This window comes from Protopterus annectens, chromosome 1.part1 (assembly GCF_019279795.1).
Source record: "Protopterus annectens isolate FY-2018-M chromosome 1.part1, PAN1.0, whole genome shotgun sequence".
Taxonomy (NCBI): Eukaryota; Metazoa; Chordata; order Ceratodontiformes; family Protopteridae; genus Protopterus; species Protopterus annectens.
The window spans coordinates 533,430,267-533,451,200 of record NC_056726.1 but is presented as its reverse complement, the minus strand read 5'-3'; the positions used below and the strand labels follow the sequence as shown (position 1 = coordinate 533,451,200).

The window sequence follows — 20,934 nt, the reverse complement described above, 5'->3', positions numbered from 1 at the left end:
ATGCAGAAAATGACAGTGGTCCGTATCTAGGCAGAAAAGGCACTTCTTGTTAATAGGTGTGTACTAGGCTAATGACCAGTGGGGGCTCTTTTAGAAGCCTAGCCAAGCATCTCAGTTGTATCCCACAATTTTGACTGCCTCTGAAGACATTTTAAGGAATGTATGTAAGCTAGGGCAAGATTTACAGGCTGTCCATCAGAAACATACATGCTACACCTAGGGTGCATTTCCGATTTCTAATCCAGTGGTCCAGGTTTCTCTTGGATACAGTTAGGGAAGAATTCTGCCTCACACACAAGTCTGTCCCAGAGAAGCAGAATTTTCCTCAACACATGCCTGTCCCTTCAACATGTCCTACTTATGTCATCTCCATCTTTATGGGGAATACGTCTCCCACACTCATTTCTGGACATGTAAAACAAATAAAAAGGGCAGTAAAGTCTCCAATGGGGTACTTATCTGACAGAAGTTCAGTAGCTGAAGCAATGCAGGGAACAACTTACAGACCAAACTCAAAATAGTGCTTGGACTGGTGGCAAAGAAGTTTAGGATTAAGCACCTATACATTACTTATGTACCTATGTCCTGGACACAGTACATCTTGACGTACAGTGTGTAGAAAGGCCTAAGGCTTTGGTATGCTGGCTGGATGCACAGGCATCAGTAGGATATCCCTTTAGTACAGAGTACTGCAACAGTGATAAGGGAAGGACATCTATGCAACCCTTTGAATAAAATTTACTCAGGGCATTTTAAAGCCTCAAAAGATCCTAATTAAAAACTTCTGTCCAAGGCAGCATTAGAATCTACACCTCTACATCATTATCTTCAGGAAGATTTTGCAATATCAACCAAGCAGGAGAAGCTGCCCAGGAAACTGCACCACACACATTTAAGGGTATGATTAGTTCCTTAAGACACTTTCCTTCAGAAAAGGTCAAATTAACAGCTTTAAGTCTGGAAAGGTTGCAAATAGAAATCTGGCCATGTAAGCCTGACAACTCTTTCTTAAAGCCTAAGGTAAAAGAAGAATACTCTCCCCCTAGCTATCAAAAGCTTACCCATCTTTAACTAGGTTAGCCATTTAAAACAGCGTTCTTGGCCAAAGAGAGCAGGATATGCAAGAGGGTTACAAAAAAAAAAGGAATGCAAGAGTCTATGGCATTTTATAAAGCACAGACTTCTGGGTGCAGATAGCTAACTATCCAAGTAGGATATCCAGTGGGACAGCCACATTAGGTACACACACATGGACAGTGTTTCTGTCATGGAGCAAGAATGGAGTCCAGACACATTAGACTGCTGTGGAAGTTAGTGCAGAGGCCGAAGACAAAAAAACACCTATGCATCACAGCTGCCTAAATGAGGGTTTATGTACCACAGAGTTCTCTCTATCTAGCACTCATTCTTAAGTGGAAAATGAAAAACCGCCAACTGGCATGAATGGCAAGAGTAGCCTAGAGGAAATCATTTAGATTAAACTTACCCAGTTCGCTCTCTTCACTTTCCGATTCTGGCTCAGGAGGTTTTGGAGCTTTTTTTTCTTCTTTCTGCTAAAAGAAATGAAATTTATCGGATACTGATTTTTTTTAATCTTTCCTAACCGCAAACAATTTCAAAAACAATTATTGCAAGTTACAGGTTATCCCGATGTAATCAAACAGAATTAGACTGCCACTTCCCTATCACTGCACCAAAATGTTGCCCAGCCAATTACAGCAGGTCCTTTAATGGTAGTTCTTTACATCAACTAGATCGCTCCTTATATTACTACTACTGGATTTTTACACACAAGAAGAAAATAAAATGCAGCTATTAGCATCCTAAACATAGCAGCAAGTACTGGTGAGGATTCTTGCCACATCAAACTATTCCAGAATCTATTGCAAAATTAAAACAAGCTACACAACTACTTCAAAGTGTCCACACTAGAACACCCTATATAAAATGAAAGTATGGGCCAAAGTAAGTATCCAAAAAAATAGAAAAATTACACACCTAAAACTACAGACTTCACAGTTCCTTTCCTACTTAAGTCTTACAGCTCAGCAGAAAAAGATAGTATACATTTCGCACAGTAGTTCTAGTTTAAACTTAAAAGTACTGAATGCAGATGGATATCAAAAGCACATTAGGACAGCAATTTACATACAAGTTTACCAGACTACAACTTTTCAATTTTGTATTGGGAAAAAAAAGCAAGCTTGGAGACATTAGTGCGATGTTGCTCAGATGCACCTACGAACCATTTTTACCAGAATTAACAATACAAGCAATAGGAGTTTTGGTAATTAACAATACAAGCAATAGGATTTTTGGCTACTAGTGTTGCTCTCCATTTAACTGCGGTGGTGGTGCTGCGGTAGCACTGTGGCCTTACAGATGTTGCCCGTTAGATTCTCAGAGCGTCTTCTGTGTAGTGACATGCGTGAAAGGGCGCTCCGTCGAAGGTTGTGCGTTAGGCCCGGTAAGCCAGTACATAAAAATCTACTGCCAATCATTAGCTGACCGGAGTTCCGCTGTTGCGACCCCTAACAGGGAAAAGCCAAGAGAGACAAACAAGTGTTGCTCTCCATTTACCTGGTGACCATCAGCCTTCCCCTTTCTCCATCCACCTAAATGCTGTTTTCACTACTCCAAGTGAAAACAGAGTCCTATAGCCCTTTCTATCCTTTCAGGAAGGGATGGGGGGACGGATGCAGTCTCCCATTTTTTTTCTCTCCAAGAAAATCAGAAGCTTTGCTCTTTATGATGCAACTGCACTACTACTGAGCATGCCCTGTGTATGCAAACAATCTTAGCAAAACAATCTTATTTGCTTCTAAAGCTAATATAATCACTCAAAAGACTTTGCTCCCATAAAGCAAATGCTATGTACTCTCTAGTTTATATCTGGGATGCTAACAGGTAAGGATGACCCAGACATGTACAACTACCCAACTGCCCTTTCCCAGAGACAGATGAATAGGGACTGCCTTATCGCTTCTTTCTCCTTCAATGCTAGTTCTTCCAATGCTCAGGCCATTAGTCAAATCCCAAGTCATCAGGGCCACGGAGCCTGCAACACATATGTCTCTGCACACGACTGCTTAAACATCACCATGATCTCTTATAAGCTACAGATTTCAATGAATAAGACAGCACCCATATGGCTCTACAGGACTATTAGTGGTATGCAGCACAACAAGATCTCAAGACTAAATGAAATACAAGTACTGTAGGAATTTTTTTAAAAATGTGTCATGCATCTTGACATGGAGTTGATCACCAAGTTAAAAAAACATACAAAATATAATCTTCATTAAGTAATCTATTTCACTGCTTAACAGTCATGCAGGTGCAAATTCCAGTTAAAACACTTACTTATTCAGGGGAGACTTACATCCGATGCAGGGAAAACACAGTAACATATTTTATACATATACTGCATAGTCACAGCTTATACAGAAATTGTATACCTACCTCCTATCAGAAAGCTAAAGTATTAACTATGAAAGGTCTACAAAACCCTACCTTCAGCAGCTATGCATAAAAAGGTCATATGCAGGTTTTCCATTTAAGAAAACTTAACAAAACTTTCAGGAAAGGACAGCAGGATAGTCGGATACAAAACACACTAAGTCAGTCTAAACCAGGATAATTAAGGCATTTCAGTCTATTTTAGTGATGAAAATGATTTAAACATGTGGAAATCTCGTTATGGTGAGCGACCATAACAAAACCATTTGTCTGCTTAGTGAAATACATAGGATTTTTTTTTATTTCATACTGACAACTCTGAGATCTATTCAGGGCACATGCTGCATACTCTAGCCTACCTTTAGTGAAAAGGTGCAATGCCATACTCCAGACTAGGCTTGTAAAATGTCTATAAAAGTACAGTTTTGTACCTACCATAAATGTAGATGTCCGATAGGTATGCATCTGCAGTCCTAACAAATGGGTTGTCCTGCCTCAGGCAGCCCTTCGGTCGGCCAGATTCCAAAGTCTGGGTCTGGCCTCAGCTGATGTCGCACTTCACCCGACGTCATAGCTGCTGTTTGTTGGGTATAAAGGCATCAGCCGATGCCATTTTCCTCAGTGTTTCTTGCCCCAGATGCCAGGTGCCCTCCAAGAAGGCTAAGTTTGGATAAATGCAAATAATTCCAAACAGTAGAGAGCAGACAATGGAAAAAAAAAAAAAATATATATATATATATATATATATATATATATATATATATACACACACATATATATATACATATATATATATATATATATATATATATACACACACACACACACACACACACATACATATATACAAACAAATACACCATAACAGATTCCCCCAGCTAGCTAAAAGAGGGGTAAATACTCTAGGAATACCACAGAGGGGAAGGAGGGTGGGTAATCCTGACTGCAGATGCATACCTATCGGACATCTACATTTATGGTAGGTACAAAACTGTACTATGTCCTTCACGGATGCATCTGCAGTCCTAACATATGGGTAGAATACCATAGCCAAACTGGGGGAGGAGGCACTAAGATAAAGATGGTGTAGTTAAGATCCCTTGCAAAACAGCAGTTGCAAAACCTGCTCGGGATCTAGAGTATAAGGGTAGATTATAATGCTTGGCAAATGTATGCACGGAGCTCCAAGTAGCAGCTTCTAAAATGTCTTTAGTAGCCACTCCTCGTAGGAAAGCTGTAGTGGTGGCTGTAGCTCTTGTGGAATGAGGTCTGATATTATCAGGAGTTGTCTTTCCATGAAAAGAATTGCAAAATTGAATGCAATTTCCTATCCATTTTGAGATTGTCTGTTTTGAAATTGCTTTTCCTTGCATTCCTGTTGCATATGCTACCAGAAGCTGGTCAGTTTTTCTGCTGGTCTTAGTTCTGTCCAGATAGAAGCGTAATTGTCTGTGTACATCCAAGGTATGTAGCAGTCTTTCCCCCCTGTTCTGTGGGTTGGGGAAGAATGTAGGTAAATGAATTGCTTTGTTCAATGATACTCTGGAGACCACTTTTGGCATAAAGGTAGGGTTAGTTCTCAGAGAGACTCTGTCCTGATGGAAGATAAGGAAGGGTTGTACTGCCATTAATGCCTGTAACTCAGATACCCTTCTTGCTGAAGTAATTGCTAGCAGGAAAGCAGTTTTCCAAGACAAGAGTTGTAATTCTGCTGTTGTTGCTGGTTCAAAAGGGGGAAGTGTTAACTTTTCCAGCACAAAGTTGAGATCCCATGTAGGTAAAGGTGGTTTCCTTGGAGGTTTTACATTTTTGATTCCTCTCAAGAACTGCCTGAGTAGAGGATGAGAGAAGACAGGAGGATCCATGTTGTATTCTGCTGAAATTGCTGATGCATGAATCTTAATGGAGGAGTAAGACAGGCCATTGTGGAACAGCTCTGCTAAATATTCCAGGATGTGTGCTATGTTTGCCAATGTGACATTTTCTCCCTTTGCTGCACTCCAAATGAGGTATCTCTTCCACTTGGCTGAATAAGTCTTCCTTGTGGAGGGTCGGCGTGCCTCCAGGATAATGTCCTTAACCCTCTGAGATAAACCTGGGTTATTTTGTTTTATGCAATATTCCAAGCAGCTAGCTGCAGTGTTTTCAAGTTTGGATGTAGGATCTTGTAGTTGTCCTGTGTTAGTATTAAGGGGCATAGAGGTAGTGGCCATGCGTGTGTCCGAGACATGCTCCTCAGTAGCAGGTACCAATGTTGCCTCGGCCAGTCTGGAGCTATCAGAATTACCCTTGGCTGATCCTCTCTGATCTTCAGTAGAACTTTGTACATCAAGATAAGAGGTGGAAATGCATATGCTATCAGGGTTTTCCAGCTGAAGGAAAGGGAGTCCACCCTCCAAGCAAGTGGGTGGTATGCTCTTGTGCAGAATTTCTTCAATTGGTGGTTGTGTGGGGAGGCGAACAGGTCTATCTGTGGTAGTCCCCATTTCTTTGTTATGGCTTTGAAGATATCTGGATGCAGCATCCATTCGTGAGCATCCGTGGTAGTTCTGCTTAAGGTATCTGCTAGAGAATTTTCTTTTCCTGGTACAAATCTGGCCTGAAGTTGAATGTTGAGATTCAGGGCCACATTCCACAGGTCCATTGCCATCCGGCATAGAGGATATGAATGTGTACCTCCCTGTTTGTTGATGTACCACATGACTGTGGTATTGTCCGTCCTTAGCAGATGACCCTGTTGAAGGAGTAGTCTGAATGCCTGGATCGCATGTTTCACTGCCAGCATCTCCTTTAGATTTATGTGTAGATTCAGCTGGTCTTGGGTCCATAGGCCTTGTATACACTTGTCCACCATGTGTGCCCCCCATCCTAGGTCTGAGGCGTCCGTGGTGATGGTTTGGCTTGGATGAGGTTTGTGAAAAGGCAATCCTCTGTTTAACTGACAGGCCTGAGCCCACCACAGGAATTCTTGCTTCAGGCATGGAATTATTGGAATCTGGGCTTATAGACTGTGCTTGTGTTGAGACCATACATTTCTTAGGTACCATTGCAACTTCCTCATATGCAGCCTGGCATGCGGAACCAATATTATGCAGGATGCCATGTAACCCAGGGCTTGCAGGACTTTCCTTGCAGTAAGCTGAGTTTGTGTTGTTAATGCCATGAAGTAGACTGGTAGTTGCTTTTGTTTTTCTTCTGTGAGAAAAGCCATTTGAGGCGATGTATCCAGTTCTGCACCCAAGAATGTTATCCTTTGGGATGGTACTAGTCTTGACTTTTGCATGTTGACTGTGTATCCCAAGGCTTGCAACAGTTGTATGACATTTTCCAAATCTTTTGTTAATTTTTCCTTGTTGTCCGCTTGTATTAGGCAGTCGTCCAGGTATGGGTAAATTTGAATTCCCTGAAGCTTGCAATGAGCAATTACTGATGCCAGGCATTTCGTGAATACTCTGGGCGCAGTAGATAAGCAAAAGGGCAATGCTGAGAATTGATAATGCTCTGATCCTGCAAGAAATCTGAGGTGTCTTCTGCAATCTGGTCGTATAGGGACGTGCAGGTATGCCTCCTTGAGATCTAGAGTCACCAGCCAAGACTCCTTGCCCAGCATGGGAAGAAGTTGCTGGAGGGTCAGCATTTTGAATTTTGGAACAATGAGATATGTGTTCAGTGCGGACAAGTCGAGAATAGGTCTCCATTGATTTTCTTTTCTTGGTACAAGGAAAAGCCTGGAGTAAAATCCTTGGCCTTGCTCCAGAGGCGGTACCTTTTCTATGGCTCTCATCCTTAGTAAGTTGTTGATTTGTCTTAGAGCGTCTGTTTTTTGACTTGGTGGTAGGTTTGGCATTCCTCTCTTTTTTTTTGGTAGTGTGTGGAAGTGAAACCTGTAGCCCTTGTCTATTGTTTGTAAAGTCCATTTGTCTCCTGTGATGTAATGCCAGTTGTCGGAAAATAAGGCTAGCTTTCCGCCCAAGGGTGCTTCCAGTTGTTCCCTGGTAGGCGGAACCAGAGCCAAGTCATTGTGTCTGCCCTGTGGAAGTGGTTGTAGTTGAATCTGTGGCAGTACTTCTCTGGTTGGTAGGTTGCCACTGACGTCCCCGTAGGCACCCCTAGATTGACCTCTGCCTCTTGGGCGTCTATTTCTGCCTCTCTGTGCTCTGGAGTTGTCTGGAAAGGACCAATTCTTCGAAGGCCAATTTCTGCTAAACCTCGAAGGTTGGACCTGTAAGAAATCCTTGACTGTTTGGACAGATTTTGCTTTTTCTTCCACCTTCTTTAGAACCTCTTGTGCAGGGGAGCCAAACAAACTTTGTTTCTCCATGGGAGCATCTAGGAGTTTTGACTTAACATGGTCTGGCAAGGATTGTTCTTTTAACCAGGCATGCCTTCGAATTAGAAGTTATGTACCTACCATAACGTTCCATGTTAGTTGTCTTCTCTCGCCTTCTTTCTTGCTGGATGGGTTCGGAGCCGATCCTCGGCTCCGACTCGGCACTTGCTTTAGCTTAGGAACTCCTTTTACCAGCTCGAGGCAACCCTATATCCCATGATGCAAGGCGGAACTACCTCAGATCTCGTTTGGTAGCTAACCTACCCTGCTAAAGACTATCCTAACAATTAGGAACACGAGTTCCTAATAGAAGTCCTCATATGAAGGCTCAGGAGGAAAACAACCTAATAGGAACTCTTCAAGATCTGTCCAGGCCAGGGGGAAGGAGGGAGGGGCAAGAAAGAAGCAGAGAAGACAACTAACATGGAACGTTATGGTAGGTACATAACTTCTAAATGTTAAGTTGTCAATCTCGCCTTCATTCTTGCTGGATGGGACCGCGTCCCTAGCACCTGTATCCCGGGTGGCTCAATGGAACAGACTCTTGAAAACTGTGGAACCAAAACTGGCCCTATCTCTGGAGGCCAAGTCCAACTTGTAATGAGAGACAAAGGTATGAGGCGTAGCCCAAGTAGCTGCTGCACAAATGGTATCAATGGGTAGTCTATCCTGAAAGGCTGCCGAAGTGGATAGACTCCTGGTTGAGTGTGCTTTTGGTTTAGAAGATAGCTGTTTGCCTCTGAGAGAGTACACACAGGAAATGGTGGAAGTCAACCATCTGGATAAGGTCACTTTAGAAACTGGAAGACCTATCCTGTTTTCTGCATAGGAGACAAATAATTGGTCCGATTTTCTGAATTGTTTAGTTCTATGCAAATAATACCTCAGTTGACGATGGACATCCAAAAAATGCAGTTTCTGTTCAGCTCTGTCGGAATAGTTTGGGAAAAAGACTGGTAGATCTATAGATTGGTTAATATTGGTCTGAGACACGACTTTGGGGAGAAAAAAGGGTTAGTTCTTAATGATGCCCTGTCCTTATGAAAAACCAAATAAGGGGAACGAATGCAGAGAGCTTGAATCTCGGAAACCCTTCTTGCAGAAGTGACAGCCAGTAAAAATATAGTTTTCCAGGTCAATAACTTCAAAGAACATGAAGCAGACGGTTCGAAGGGAGGTAGTATCAAGGATGCCAACATTAAGTTTAGATCCCATTGCGGAGGAGGATGCTTTATAGGTGGTTTTAGGAGAAAAACTCCTCTAAGAAAGGCCTTGCATAATCTATGAGACATAATGTTATTGTCATGCAAGCCAACATGATACTTGGAAATAGCAGCCAGTTGTACTTTGACTGTAGATGAAGAGGATCCTGAATGAAAAACCTCCACCAGGAAATCTAAAACAGAATGTACAGGAGCAGTAAAGGGATCAATATTTCTGGAATTTGCCCAAATAGAAAAACGTCGCCACTTGCTAGCATAAACAGTCCTAGTGGACGACTTCAAAGAAGACACTAAAATGTCTCCGAGTCAGAAATCATCGGTAGCCTGGCTAGGGAAGGAAGTGGAGCAACCAAGCAGTGAGGTTGAGAGAATGAATGGCCCGGTGCTGCTGACCCGACTGGTGGATCAAGAGATCCGGAACTGGGTCCAGATGCCAGGGCTGCACCAGAAGGTGACGATGCAGAGACGGAAACCAAATTTGTCGAGGCCAATATGGGGCAATGAGGATCAACTTGGCTCTCAAAACGGTGGCTTTCTGAATGACTTGTGGAATCAATGGAAAGGGGGGAAAAGCGTACAGAAGTCCCCGGGGCCAATCCTGGGTTAGAGAGTCTCTCAGGGGTTGGCCTGGAAGGGGAAAGAGTGAAAAAATCGGGGCACTTGTTGTTTTGAGGAGTAGCAAAAAGATCGCAACAAGGAGTGCCCCACTTCAGAAATATCTGATCCACTACAGATTGATTGAGAGACCACTCGTGAGGCATCAGAATGGATCTGCTCAGCCTGTCCGCCAATAGGTTGGACCTGCAGGGGATGTGCGTTGCTGTCAGAAACCGCTGAGAAGAGACTGCCCATTGCCAAAGTCTGAGGGCTTCTCGACATAACGGATAGGATCTGGTCCCGCCCTGTTTGTTGATGTACCAGACCACGGACATGTTGTCCGTTTGTACTGCAATAGTCCCCGTGGGAAGAAAGTCGTTGAGGGCTTGCAACGTTAAAAGCACTGCTCTCATCTCCAGGACATTTATGTGCAGATGGTATTCTATGGGTTGCCACGTCCCGTGCACCATCCTGCCCTGATAATGCCCCCCCACCCGATCAGAGAGGCATCCGTAGTGACTGTGGCAACTGGAGGAGGGGGAATAAAGGGTTGGCCCTGATGAAGAAGAGGGGAAGATATCCACCAGTTCAGATGAGCTCTGCACGACTGTGTGACTAAGATTTCGTGCCTCATCGGAAGACTGTGGTACGACCACTGCGTGAATAGCATCCACTGCAGAAGACGCATGTGGAAGCGAGCCAGTGGTAGAAGAACAATGGCCGCAGCCATCAGACCTAGAACCTTCAGTATAAATCTGGCTTTGATTTTGTTGCTTTGCAATAGAATCCGAATGAATTTTTGAATGTCCAGAATTCTTTGATCTGTTAGTCTGGCTAACATTTTGACGGTGTTTAATTCTGCGCCTATAAAGGTGATAGATTGGCAAGGCAGCAGAGAAGATTTCTCGAAATTTACTGAAATTCCCAAACTCCTGCAAAGCTGAAGAGTGTAGTCTCTGGACTGAAGAAGCTGACACTTGGTGGTGGCGGAGAGGAGCCAGTCGTCCAAATAAGGAAACACCTGGAATCCTTGACGTCTCAGATGAGCTGTGACCACTGCCATGCATTTGGTAAACACTCTGGGGGCTGAAGTGAGGCCAAAGGGCAGGGCTCTGAATTGGTAATGACTGGTCCCTAGCCGAAAGCGGAGAAACCTTCTGGAGCCTGTGAATCTTTATGTGATAGTACGCATCCTGAAGGTCTATAGAGCACATCCAGTTGTCCTTGCCCAGAAAGGGCAGAATGGACTGAAGCATGACCATCCGGAATCTTGCCTTCTTGACAAATCTGTTTAGATTGCTCAGGTCTAATATTGGTCTCCAATCTCCCGTCCTTTTGGGGACCAAAAAGAATCTCGAGTAGACGCCGGATCCTACCTGGTCTGCCGGCACAGTCTGGACGGCTCTTTTTTCTAGGAGCTTTGAAACCTCCTGTTCTGCCAAATCCCTTTGACAGGGTGAGATGTCTGGAAGGGATTGTTGAGGTACGGGAAACCTTTCGAAGGGGATTTTGTAACCCTCGGATATGATCGACTGTACCCACATCTCTTGTGACAGGGATTGCCAGGCTACTGGGTACAGTGAAATCCTTCCCCCGACTGCCTCCAAGGGTGGACAGTCGGGCAACACCTCAGGGATGCTGAAAGGGCTTCTCAGGAAGAGACTCCCTGTTGCCCTGGTTCTGAGGACCCCCCCCTGCCTCTAGGGTGGCGTCTATTATTGTTACCCCCTCTGCCTCTGGGGGTAAACTGACCACGTGTCCGTGTAGCTCCTTGGGCTTTACGGAACCACATCTTCCCCCCTTCTGACCCTTGGGATATGGTCTAGAAGGAGTGGAAAATTGGACTCCAACGGCAGAAAGAGTTTTACCGTCCTGCTCACACCTGGTCAAGGTATCCTTCACCTGAGGTCCGAACAAAGCCGAACCATCAAAGGGGTATTAGTGAAGGGCCTTAAAGGGGTCCGCAAATTACAAAGCCGCATCCAGGCTTGGCGTTTAAGAGCAACTCCTGTACCTGCGGCTTCTGCTCCATCGGCCGCATAAGATATGAGCCGCATGGAGGAGTTAGATATGGAATTCAGGATTGCAAGCTGCGAGGCAATCTTTTCTTGAGCCCCAGCAGCAGAAGGATCCTGGACTACTTCACCCAGTTCCTTGAGAATATCTCTTTGAAGCCTGGTGAAGTGACAAAGATAATTCAGCGAACGCATAGCAAAGGTCGCTGAAGAAAACATCCGCTTTCCATACCTGTCCATGGTCCTAGAATCTTTGTTAGGAGGATGGACAGGTACTGAAGGATCCGCCAGTTCCTTCTTAGTGGCCGCCGCCACCACCATAGCATCCACAGAGACACCCTTGGAAAGGAACTGTTTGTCCGAAGGGGCCGTGATGAATTTGGATGGTCTCCTGGGGACAGGTTCCACAGAATCTGGAGCCGCCCACGCCTTCCGAGCCACTACCTGCATAAGTGGGTCGAAAGGCGGAGACACCCAGGAGGTGGAGGGTCGGGATCCAAAAGCCTCCAGGTATACCGACTCATCCTCGGAGGGATCAATGGAGGGCCAATTCCCCCTCTGTTTGAGGAGCTCAAGGATGTCTGAAAAGGAGACATCCTCAGAGGGGGACCGTGGGGAACCCTCAGACTCATCTAAGTCGGTATCAGATGTAGTAGACTCAGGGGAGTCTGTGCGTTTCCTCTTACATGCCCTCTTCCTAGGGGGTTCCCCTGCAGGATCAGGAGAGACCTCGGAAGAGGAGGAAATTCCCAGTGGGGAAACCTGGGGCGATGGATCCCTGGGCCTGAGAGCAAGAGGCTGGCAAGAGGCGTCTGCAGGCACTGATGAGGGAGGAGCTAGAGGGATGGACCGCTGACCAGGCTCAGAGGCCAGGACACTCCTCATCACCTCAAAGGCTCCTCCCGGGAGGCCGGAATATCCCCGCCCGAGGAAACAGGAATTCCGGCTCCAATGAGAGGGAAGGCTCCGAGGCGATGTCGGCGCCGAGCTTGCAAAGCGAAGCCCGAGAGGGAGAGCGGGGTCGGACAAGGGTCCGATGCCACTAGCCCCCTCGGAGCAGACAGTGGAAACCCGACGACCGGATCCCTCCAAGGAAGGCCTCAAGGAGGAGATCGGAGCCGAGGACGACTGAGCCGAAGGATATATCGGCTCCGGCATCAAAACAGTCGCTGTCCCGAGAAGCTCCGGCTCCGAACTCTGGTGTGGAGTCAGAGGAGGAAGTTCAAGGGGTGAGTCTATAGCCGAAGTCTATTGAGACGGGCTATGGAGCATTTGGGCCAGTGCCTGAGACTTCAACAGCCTGCTTACCACCCTCTCTAAGTTGTGGTCAGACAGCCTGGAAGATCGGCTCCGATGGCTCCGCTCCGACAAAAGAGGAGACCCCGGAGCCAAGTGTATACTCAGTAAAGAAGGGGACCGAGACCTCTTTCGGGACGAAACCATCGGAGCCGAAGTCCCCTGAACTCCAGATGGAGCCGAAGGTTTCTCAGCTCCGATGCTGGATAAGGTGTCGGCTCCAGCCGGAGCCGACAAGGCCACAGTAGACAGGGTATCGGAGCCAGCCAGCGCCGAACCTACTACTTTAATGGTAGAAACATCGGTTCCAGCCGGAGCCACCGGAGGAGGCTTGGATACTGAAGCCTGAGCCTTCGGTGGCTTAGAAGGTTTCCCAGACCCTGCTTTAGAGGGAGAACCTTCTGGCTTAAGTAAGCCACGGAGGATAAGTTTATTCCTCCTTTCCTGCAGGACTCTCTGGCTAAAAGAGTGACACAAAGCACAGGAGTCCTGCAGGTGCACAGGCCCCAGGCAATAAACACAAGAAGTGTGACAGTCTGTCAGAGACATTTTCTGACAGCACGAGTCACACTTCTTGAAGCCTGAGACCTTGCCTTCCCTAGACATAACCTAGGAAGAAGTAACACACACAAACCCCAACAAACACACAAAATTAATCCCCTACACACAACACACAGGAAGGGATTAACCAAAGGGGTTTTAGGCCTAACTAAAACTTTACACTAAAGATTATAAAGTTATAAATTTTTGAAAAAGGGAATAGGGTGGGCTGTAACTGACTACAGACTATACTATGAATAAAAAGGGGAAATTAAGACCCTAACTAAGCTTTTCTGATTTTACCACGAAAATCACTTACCTCAGCTGGCAAAGGAGACCTCTTTCGCTAAGCGGCAAACGAGATCTGAGGTAGTTCCGCCTTGCATCATGGGATATAGGGTTGCCTCGAGCTGGTAAAAGGAGTTCCTAAGCTAAAGCAAGTGCCGAGTCGGAGCCGAGGATCGGCTCCGAACCCATCCAGCAAGAATGAAGGCGAGATTGACAACTTAACATTCACTGTTCCAGTCATAGCTGATCTAAAGGAAGCCTCCAGTGCATCACAGCCACATTTTAAGAAATGGTTACTGACCTGCTGAGAGTTATGTACCAAATCCTGAAGGGACTTGCGGTCTAAAGGTTCAGGAGAGGACAGTTTTTTATTTAGCTGGTCTAACAAAAATTCCTGGTACTGAATCATGTGAAATTGACAGTTTAAGGCCCTGGCCGAAAGAGTAGCATAAGTATAAACCTTTTTACCCCATCTCTCTAATGCTCTAGATTCCCTTTCAGAGGGAAGAGGGTTTTTGGCAGAGGCAGCTGCCACACCTTTAGGGCCCTGTGAAATGGTTTCAGGGTCTGCAACAGGAGCCTTATACAAATGGTAGTGTGTGTCCGGAACCCTATAATATCGGTCAGGCTTGGCAGGGGCCGGAGGAAGAGAATCAGGGGCAGTACAGGCATCATTATATGCATCATCAACAACTGTTAGTACTGGAGGAATGGCTAAAGGCCTATGCTGTGGCAAGTGTAAAAAAGTCCTTAGCCTTTTCCTTGAATCTGAAAAATCCTGGCCCTGCCATTGGAAGTGTTCCCTCATAGCATGTAAGGTTTCCCCAAAAGAAAATTCTTCAGGAGGAGAAGCAGAAGGAATGGAGTCTTCTGCATCAGAATCCTCATAAGGAGAATATGGGCCTTCGTGAGGGTCTGAGTCATCCGAGGAATAGTCTGTAGAGACAGGTTCCGGGGGTTCAGTCCTAGGCCTCTTATCTGGAGGGGGCTGAGAGGCCCTGTCTGGGTGAGGTTGGGATCCCCTGATCAAAGAAATGAGATCCTCAGCCAGGCTGAGTATTTGGGAACTAGAGGTAGGCCTATGTGAGGGAGTTTTAGCAGGTAATACCTTAGAAGATTTAGCTGCTTTAGCCCTGGCAAAAGCCTTGATAGACATAGAAGCAGGGGGTCTAGCAGCCCCGCGTGCAGGAGTAGATATGTCTAAAGGAATAGTGTCTGACAAATCCTGGGTGCCTGCTTCTGTAGCAGTAAATTCAGTAGCAGATTCAGCCATGCTCTGTGAGGCCTCTGCTATCGGAGGCATGCTTTCGGCCGAAGGAACTGAGGGCTCGGTTTCAGCCGAAACAGAGACACTTGCGGTTGGCCTAACCGTGGTTTCAGCCGAAACCGCGGACCGCGAGTGTCTGTCCTTTTCCTTGCGCTTAACTAATTGTGTAGTCGGAGTCTCCGACGGCATTTTGTATGCAAAAGCGGGACCAAAAAACTCCTCTGCAAACTCCGACCGATGTCTAAGCGTCCGTCGGTTGAAGGAAGCACAGGCTAGACAAGCTGATACGTCATGGTCTGGGCCTAAGCAAGGAAGGCAGTAAGAGTGGAAATCCTTATGAGGTATTTGTTTCCCACAAGTTAAACAATTATTTACTTTGTCTGACATCGGCTGAGGCAAGAAAGAGTCCCCAACAGGGTACTTAGCTTTTTAGAAGTCTTCGGTAGTAGAAATCTCTGGATCTGACCGGCACTTGCGAACAGCTTCTGCTTCGGGCACTGTGCGGCAAGAAAGATTGAGGAAAATGGTGTCGGCTGATGCCTTTATACCCAACAAACAGCAGCTATGGCGTCGGGTGAAGTGCGACATCAGCCGAGGCCAGACCCAGACTTTGGAATCCGGCTGACCAAAGGGCTGCCTGAGGCAGGACAACCCATATGTTAGGACTGCAGATACATCCTTGAAGGACATCCTCTTGTTTTGGTGCCTATGCCCAAGCCATCTCTCTCACCACTCTTAAGGCTTCAACATTTTGAAGGAAGGACTACACAGCATTCAGCTACAGAATGCTGAACAATGGCACTTTAACCTTAGAAAATTATATGTTTAATTACCACAGTACAAAGTCCATGTTAGGAGTTCTGACCATGGTATACATCCACTAAGAAAATGTTTTGCTTTGTCCAGAGAAACCATTTTTTTTTTTACACTTCAGACAAATACGGCATTTTAAAGATATATTCTGAAAGTACAGTTTTGTACCTACCATAAATGTAGATGTCCGAACTGGATAGCATCTGCAGTCATAACAACTGGGTTGTCCTGTCGTCAGGCAGCCCTTCAGTCGGCCGGATTCCAAAGTCCGGGTCCGGCTTCGGCTGATGTCGCACTTCACCCGACGTCATCTCTGTTGGTTCGGTATAAAGGCATCAGCCGACGCCATTTTCCTCAGTGTTTCTTGCCCCAGATGCCAGTAGCCCTCTTGAAGGCTAAAATTTGGATAGATGCCAATGTTTCCAAATAGATAGAGGTAAACACAAAAATAAGCATGTATGTACATATATACAAACAAATACACCATAAAAGACTCCCCCCCACCAGCTAGCTATTAGGTGGGTAAACACCCTAGGAGTACCACAGAGGGAAGGAGGGAGGATAATCCTGACTGCAGATGCTATCCAGTTCGGACATCTACATTTATGGTAGGTACAAAACTGTACTATGTCCTTCATGGATGCATCTGCAGTCATAACAACTGGGTAGAATACCATAGCCAACTAGCGGAGGAGGATAAAACTAGATTATGGTGTGTTTAGGATCCCTTGCAGTACAGCAGTGGCAAACCCTGCTCGGGATCTGGAATATAGAGGCAAATTATAATGCTTGGCAAATGTATGCACGGAGGTCCAAGTAGCTGCCTCAATAATGTCTTTGGTTGCCACTCGTAAGAAGGCTGTGGTAGTGGCTGTTGCCCTTGTAGAATGAGGTCTTATGTTCTGTGGAATTGGTTTTCCATGGAAGGAGTAACAGAATCGTATGCAATTTCCTATCCATTTGGAGATTGTCTGTTTGGAAATAGCTTTTCCTTCCCTTCCTGTTGCATAGGCTACAAAAAGTTGGTCAGTCTTTCTGCTACTTTTTGTTCTGTCCAAGTAGTAGCGTAGCTGTCTATGTACATCCAAGGTATGTAGTATTCTTTCCCCTCTGTTTTGTGGGTTGGGAAAGAAGGTAGGTAGGTGGATTGCCTGGTTTAAAGACACTCTGGATACCACCTTAGGCATAAATGTAGGATTAGTCCTCATGGACACTATCTTGGTGGAAGATTAGGAAGGGTTGCACTGCCATTAAGGCCTGTAGTTCTGAAACCCTCCTTGCTGAAGTAATTGCCAGTAGGAAAGCAGTTTTCCATGACAGGTGTTGTAGGTCTGCTGTTGCTGCTGGTTCAAAGGGTGATGGTGTCAACTTTTCTAGCACAAAGTTTAAGTCCCAAGCTGGTAATGGTGGTTTCCTTGGAGGTTTTACATTCTTGATTCCTCTGAGGAACTGCCTGAGCAAAGGGTGCGAAAAAACAGGTGGATCAAAGCTGTATTCTGCTGAAATAGCTGATGCATGTATCTTGATGGAGGAGTAGGACAGGCCTGAATGAAGAAGTTCGGCCAGAAACTCCAGAATGTTAGGCATATCTATGTTTGACACATCTTTTCCTCTTTCAGTACTCCAAATGACAAACCTTTTCCATTTTCCAGCATAGTTCCTTCTTGTTGAAGGTCTGCGGGCTTCAAGAATAATGTCTTTAACTCTTTGGGAAAGTTCTGGATTAGCTGCTGCTATGTGATGTTCCATGCAGTCAGTTGCAACGTTTTTAGGTTTGGATGTATGATGCTGTAGTTGTTCTGAGTTAACATCAAAGGCAGCAGGGGTATTGGCCACATATTGTTCCGAGACATGCTCCTCAGCAGTGGGTACCAGTGTTGTCTTGGCCAGTTTGGAGCTATCAGGATTATCCTTGGACGTTCTTCCTTGATTTTTAGTAATACCTTGTGTATCAAGGGAAGAGGTGGGAATGCATATGCTGTTAGGCCTTTCCAGCTGAAGGAGAGCGAATCCACTTTCCATGCTAGTGGGTGGAATGTCCTTGTGCAGAATTTTTTGAGCTGGTGATTGAGAGGTGATGCGAATAGATCTGAGGCATTCCCCATTTCTTTGAGATGGTCTTGAAGATGTCCGGGTGCAGCTTCCATTCGTGGGCATCCGATGTGGTTCTGCTTAATATGTCTGCTAGAGTATTCTCTTTCCCCGGTACAAATATTGCCTGTAACTGGATGCTGTAGCTGAGTGCCAGGGTCCACAGCTCCAAAGTCATTCTGCATAGGGGGTATGAATGAGTGCCTCCCTGTTTGTTGATGTACCACATGACTGTGGTGTTGTCTGTCCTTATCATCAACTGGCCCTCTGAGGAATGGTCTGAACTTTTGGATTGCCAGTTTTACTGCCAGCATTTCTTTTAGGTTGATGTGCAGGTGAAGTTGATCCTGTGTCCACAATCCTTGCACGCATTTGTCCAGCATGTGGGCCCCCCATCCTAGGTCTGAAGCGTCTGTTGTGATGGTCTGGCTTGCTTGACATCTGCGAAAGGGTAGCCCTGGGTTTGACTGGCATGCCTGAGCCCACCATAGGAACTCCTGTTTTAAGCATGGAATTAGTGGGATTTCTGTTTCTAGGCTGTGTCTGTGTTGGGACCATAAATTCTTTAGGTACCACTGTAGTTTTCTCATATGTAGTCTGGCAAGTGGGACCAAGATTATGCATGATGCCATGAAGCCCAAGGCCTGCAGTACTTTTCTTGCTGTTAACTTGTTCAGTTTTGTTAGTGCCAAGAAGTAAAGAGGAGTTCTTTTGTTTTTCTGTAGTTAGGAATGCCATTTGTTTTACTGTGTCCAATTCCGCCCAAGAATGTCCTTGTTTGGGATGGTATCAGCCTTGACTTTTGTAAATTGACTGTGTATCCCAGTGCTTGTAGCAAGTAAATGACCCTTTGTAAATCTGTTGTCAGCTTGCTTTTGTTGTCCCCTTGTAGCAGGCAGTCGTCCAGGTATGGGTAAATTTGAATTCCTGTAGTCTGCAATGGGCGATTACTGATGCCAGGCATTTTGTGAATACTCTGGGCAGTAGATAAGCCAAAGGGCAATGCTGAGAATTGACAGCTCTGATCCTGCAAGAAATCTGAGGTATCTTCTGCAGATTGGTCGAATGGGGACGTGCAGGTATGCCTCCTTGAGATCTAGAGTTACCAGCCAACACTCCTTGCCCAGCATGGGAAGAAGTTGCTGTAGGGTCAGCATTTTGAATTTTGGGACAATGATGTATGTATTTAAGATGGACAGGTCCAGAATTGGTCTCCAACTTTTTCCTTTCTTGGAACTAGGAATAGTCTTGAGTAGCACCCCTTTCCTCGCTCTGCTGTTGGCACTCTTTCCACAGCTCTCATGTTTGCTAACTGCATTATCTGTTGTAGAGCCTCTGTTTTTTGATTTGGAGGTAGATTTGGCATTCCTCTTTTGACTGGTAAAGTGTGGTAGTGGAACCGTAACCTTGATCTATGGTTTGTAAAATCCACTTGTCTTTTGTTATATAGTGCCAGTTCTTTGAAAATAAGGTTAACTTTCCGCCTAGAGGAGCTGTTATTTGTTCCCTGGTAGGCGGATTTAGGGTTAAGTCACTGTGGCTGTGTTGATGTAGTGGCAGAGGTTGTGTCTGTGCCTCTGTTGTTACCTTGCCACTGTCGTCCTCTGTAGGCACCTCCTCTGGATTGGTTTCTGCCTCTGGAACGTCTATTCCTGCCCCTTTGAGATCTTGTGGAGTCAGGAAAGGACCAATTTTGGCAGGCCAGTTCCTGCTAAACCTTGGGGTTGAACCTGCAAGAAATCTTTAACCGGTTGAACAGATTTTGCCTTTTCTTCCATTTTCTTCATAACCTGCTGGGCAGGTGTACCAAACAAACTTGTCTTATCCATAGGAGCATCTAGCAACTTAGCTTTAACATGATCCGGTAAAGCTTGCTCCTTTAGCCATGCATGCCTTTTTCACTGTGCCAGTCATGGCTGATCTAAATGAAGCCTCCAGTGCATCATAGCCACATTTTAAGGAATGGTTACTAACCTGTTGTATGTTATTTACCATTTCTAATACATATTTCTTATCAAGAGATTCATCAGTGGTTAGCTTTTTAGTTAACTGATCAAGCATAAACTCTTGGTATTGTATCATGTGAAACTGACAGTTTAAAGCTCTAGCTGAGAGAGTAGCTGAAGTGTAGACCTTTTTGCCCCATCTGTCTAATGACCTTGCTTCCCTTTCAGAAGGAATAGGGTTTTTAGCTGTGGTCGCGGCTACTGCCTTGGGACCCTGGGATATAGTTTCGGGGTCTGCAAGTGGGGCCTTGTAAAGGTGGTGATGAGTGTCTGGCACCCTGTAAAATCTGTCTGGTTTGGCAGGGGCTGGAGGTAAAGAATCTGGTGCGGAGCAGACATCATTGAAAGAATCATCCACCACAGAGAGAACAGGAGGTATAGCTAAGGGCCTGTGCTGTGGAAGGTGCAGAAAGGTCCTAAGTCTTTTTCTGGAGTCTGAAAATCCTGTTGCTGCCATTGGAACTGCTCTCATGGCATGTAAGGTTTCCCCAAAGGAGAATTCTTCTGGTGGGGAAGCAGCTGGAATGGATTCTTCAGCATCAGAGTCTTCAAAATTGGAGAAAGGAGCCTCTGGCTGGTCAGTTATGTCTGATTCATCGGCAGAATCATCAGAGGACACTGGCTCAGGGGCTCTGCCCTAGGTCTCTTCTCTGGGGCTGAGAGGCCCTGTCTGGGTGAGATTGAGATCCTCTAATTAATGAAATTAAATCTTCTGCCAGAGTAAGCATTTGAGAACTAGAGGAGGGCCTGGTTGTAGGGGTTTAACAGGCACTGTTTTAGTAGTCTTGGCTGCTTTAGCCCTGGCGAAGGCCTTAATGGACATGGCTGCTGGAGGCCTAGCAGCACCACGTGCTGGGGTAGAGACATCCAAGGGAATGGTGTCTGATAAGTCAGTGGCAACCACCGTAGTGGATAAAATTTCTGAGGCCGATTCAAGAGTGGTAGCAGGGGCCTCAGTTGTAGAGATAGATTCAGCTGTACTTTGATCAGTTTTCTCGGTTTCGGCCGA

At 45.6% G+C, this 20,934-nt stretch overlaps 1 protein-coding gene across 2 annotated transcripts in view; it reads right to left on the bottom strand.

Annotated features, from left to right (window-relative positions):
* Positions 1-20,934, bottom strand: part of ST13 (ST13 Hsp70 interacting protein) — a 1,818,146-nt gene that overhangs the window by 1,325,612 nt on the left and 471,600 nt on the right. The window contains exon 3 of one of the 2 annotated variants that reach the window (XM_044076553.1): positions 1,487-1,553. In XM_044076553.1, coding sequence (XP_043932488.1) covers positions 1,487-1,553 — 67 coding nt within the window. The remainder of the gene's footprint in view (positions 1-1,486; positions 1,554-20,934) is intronic. The other variant, XM_044076561.1, reaches the window with a different exon arrangement.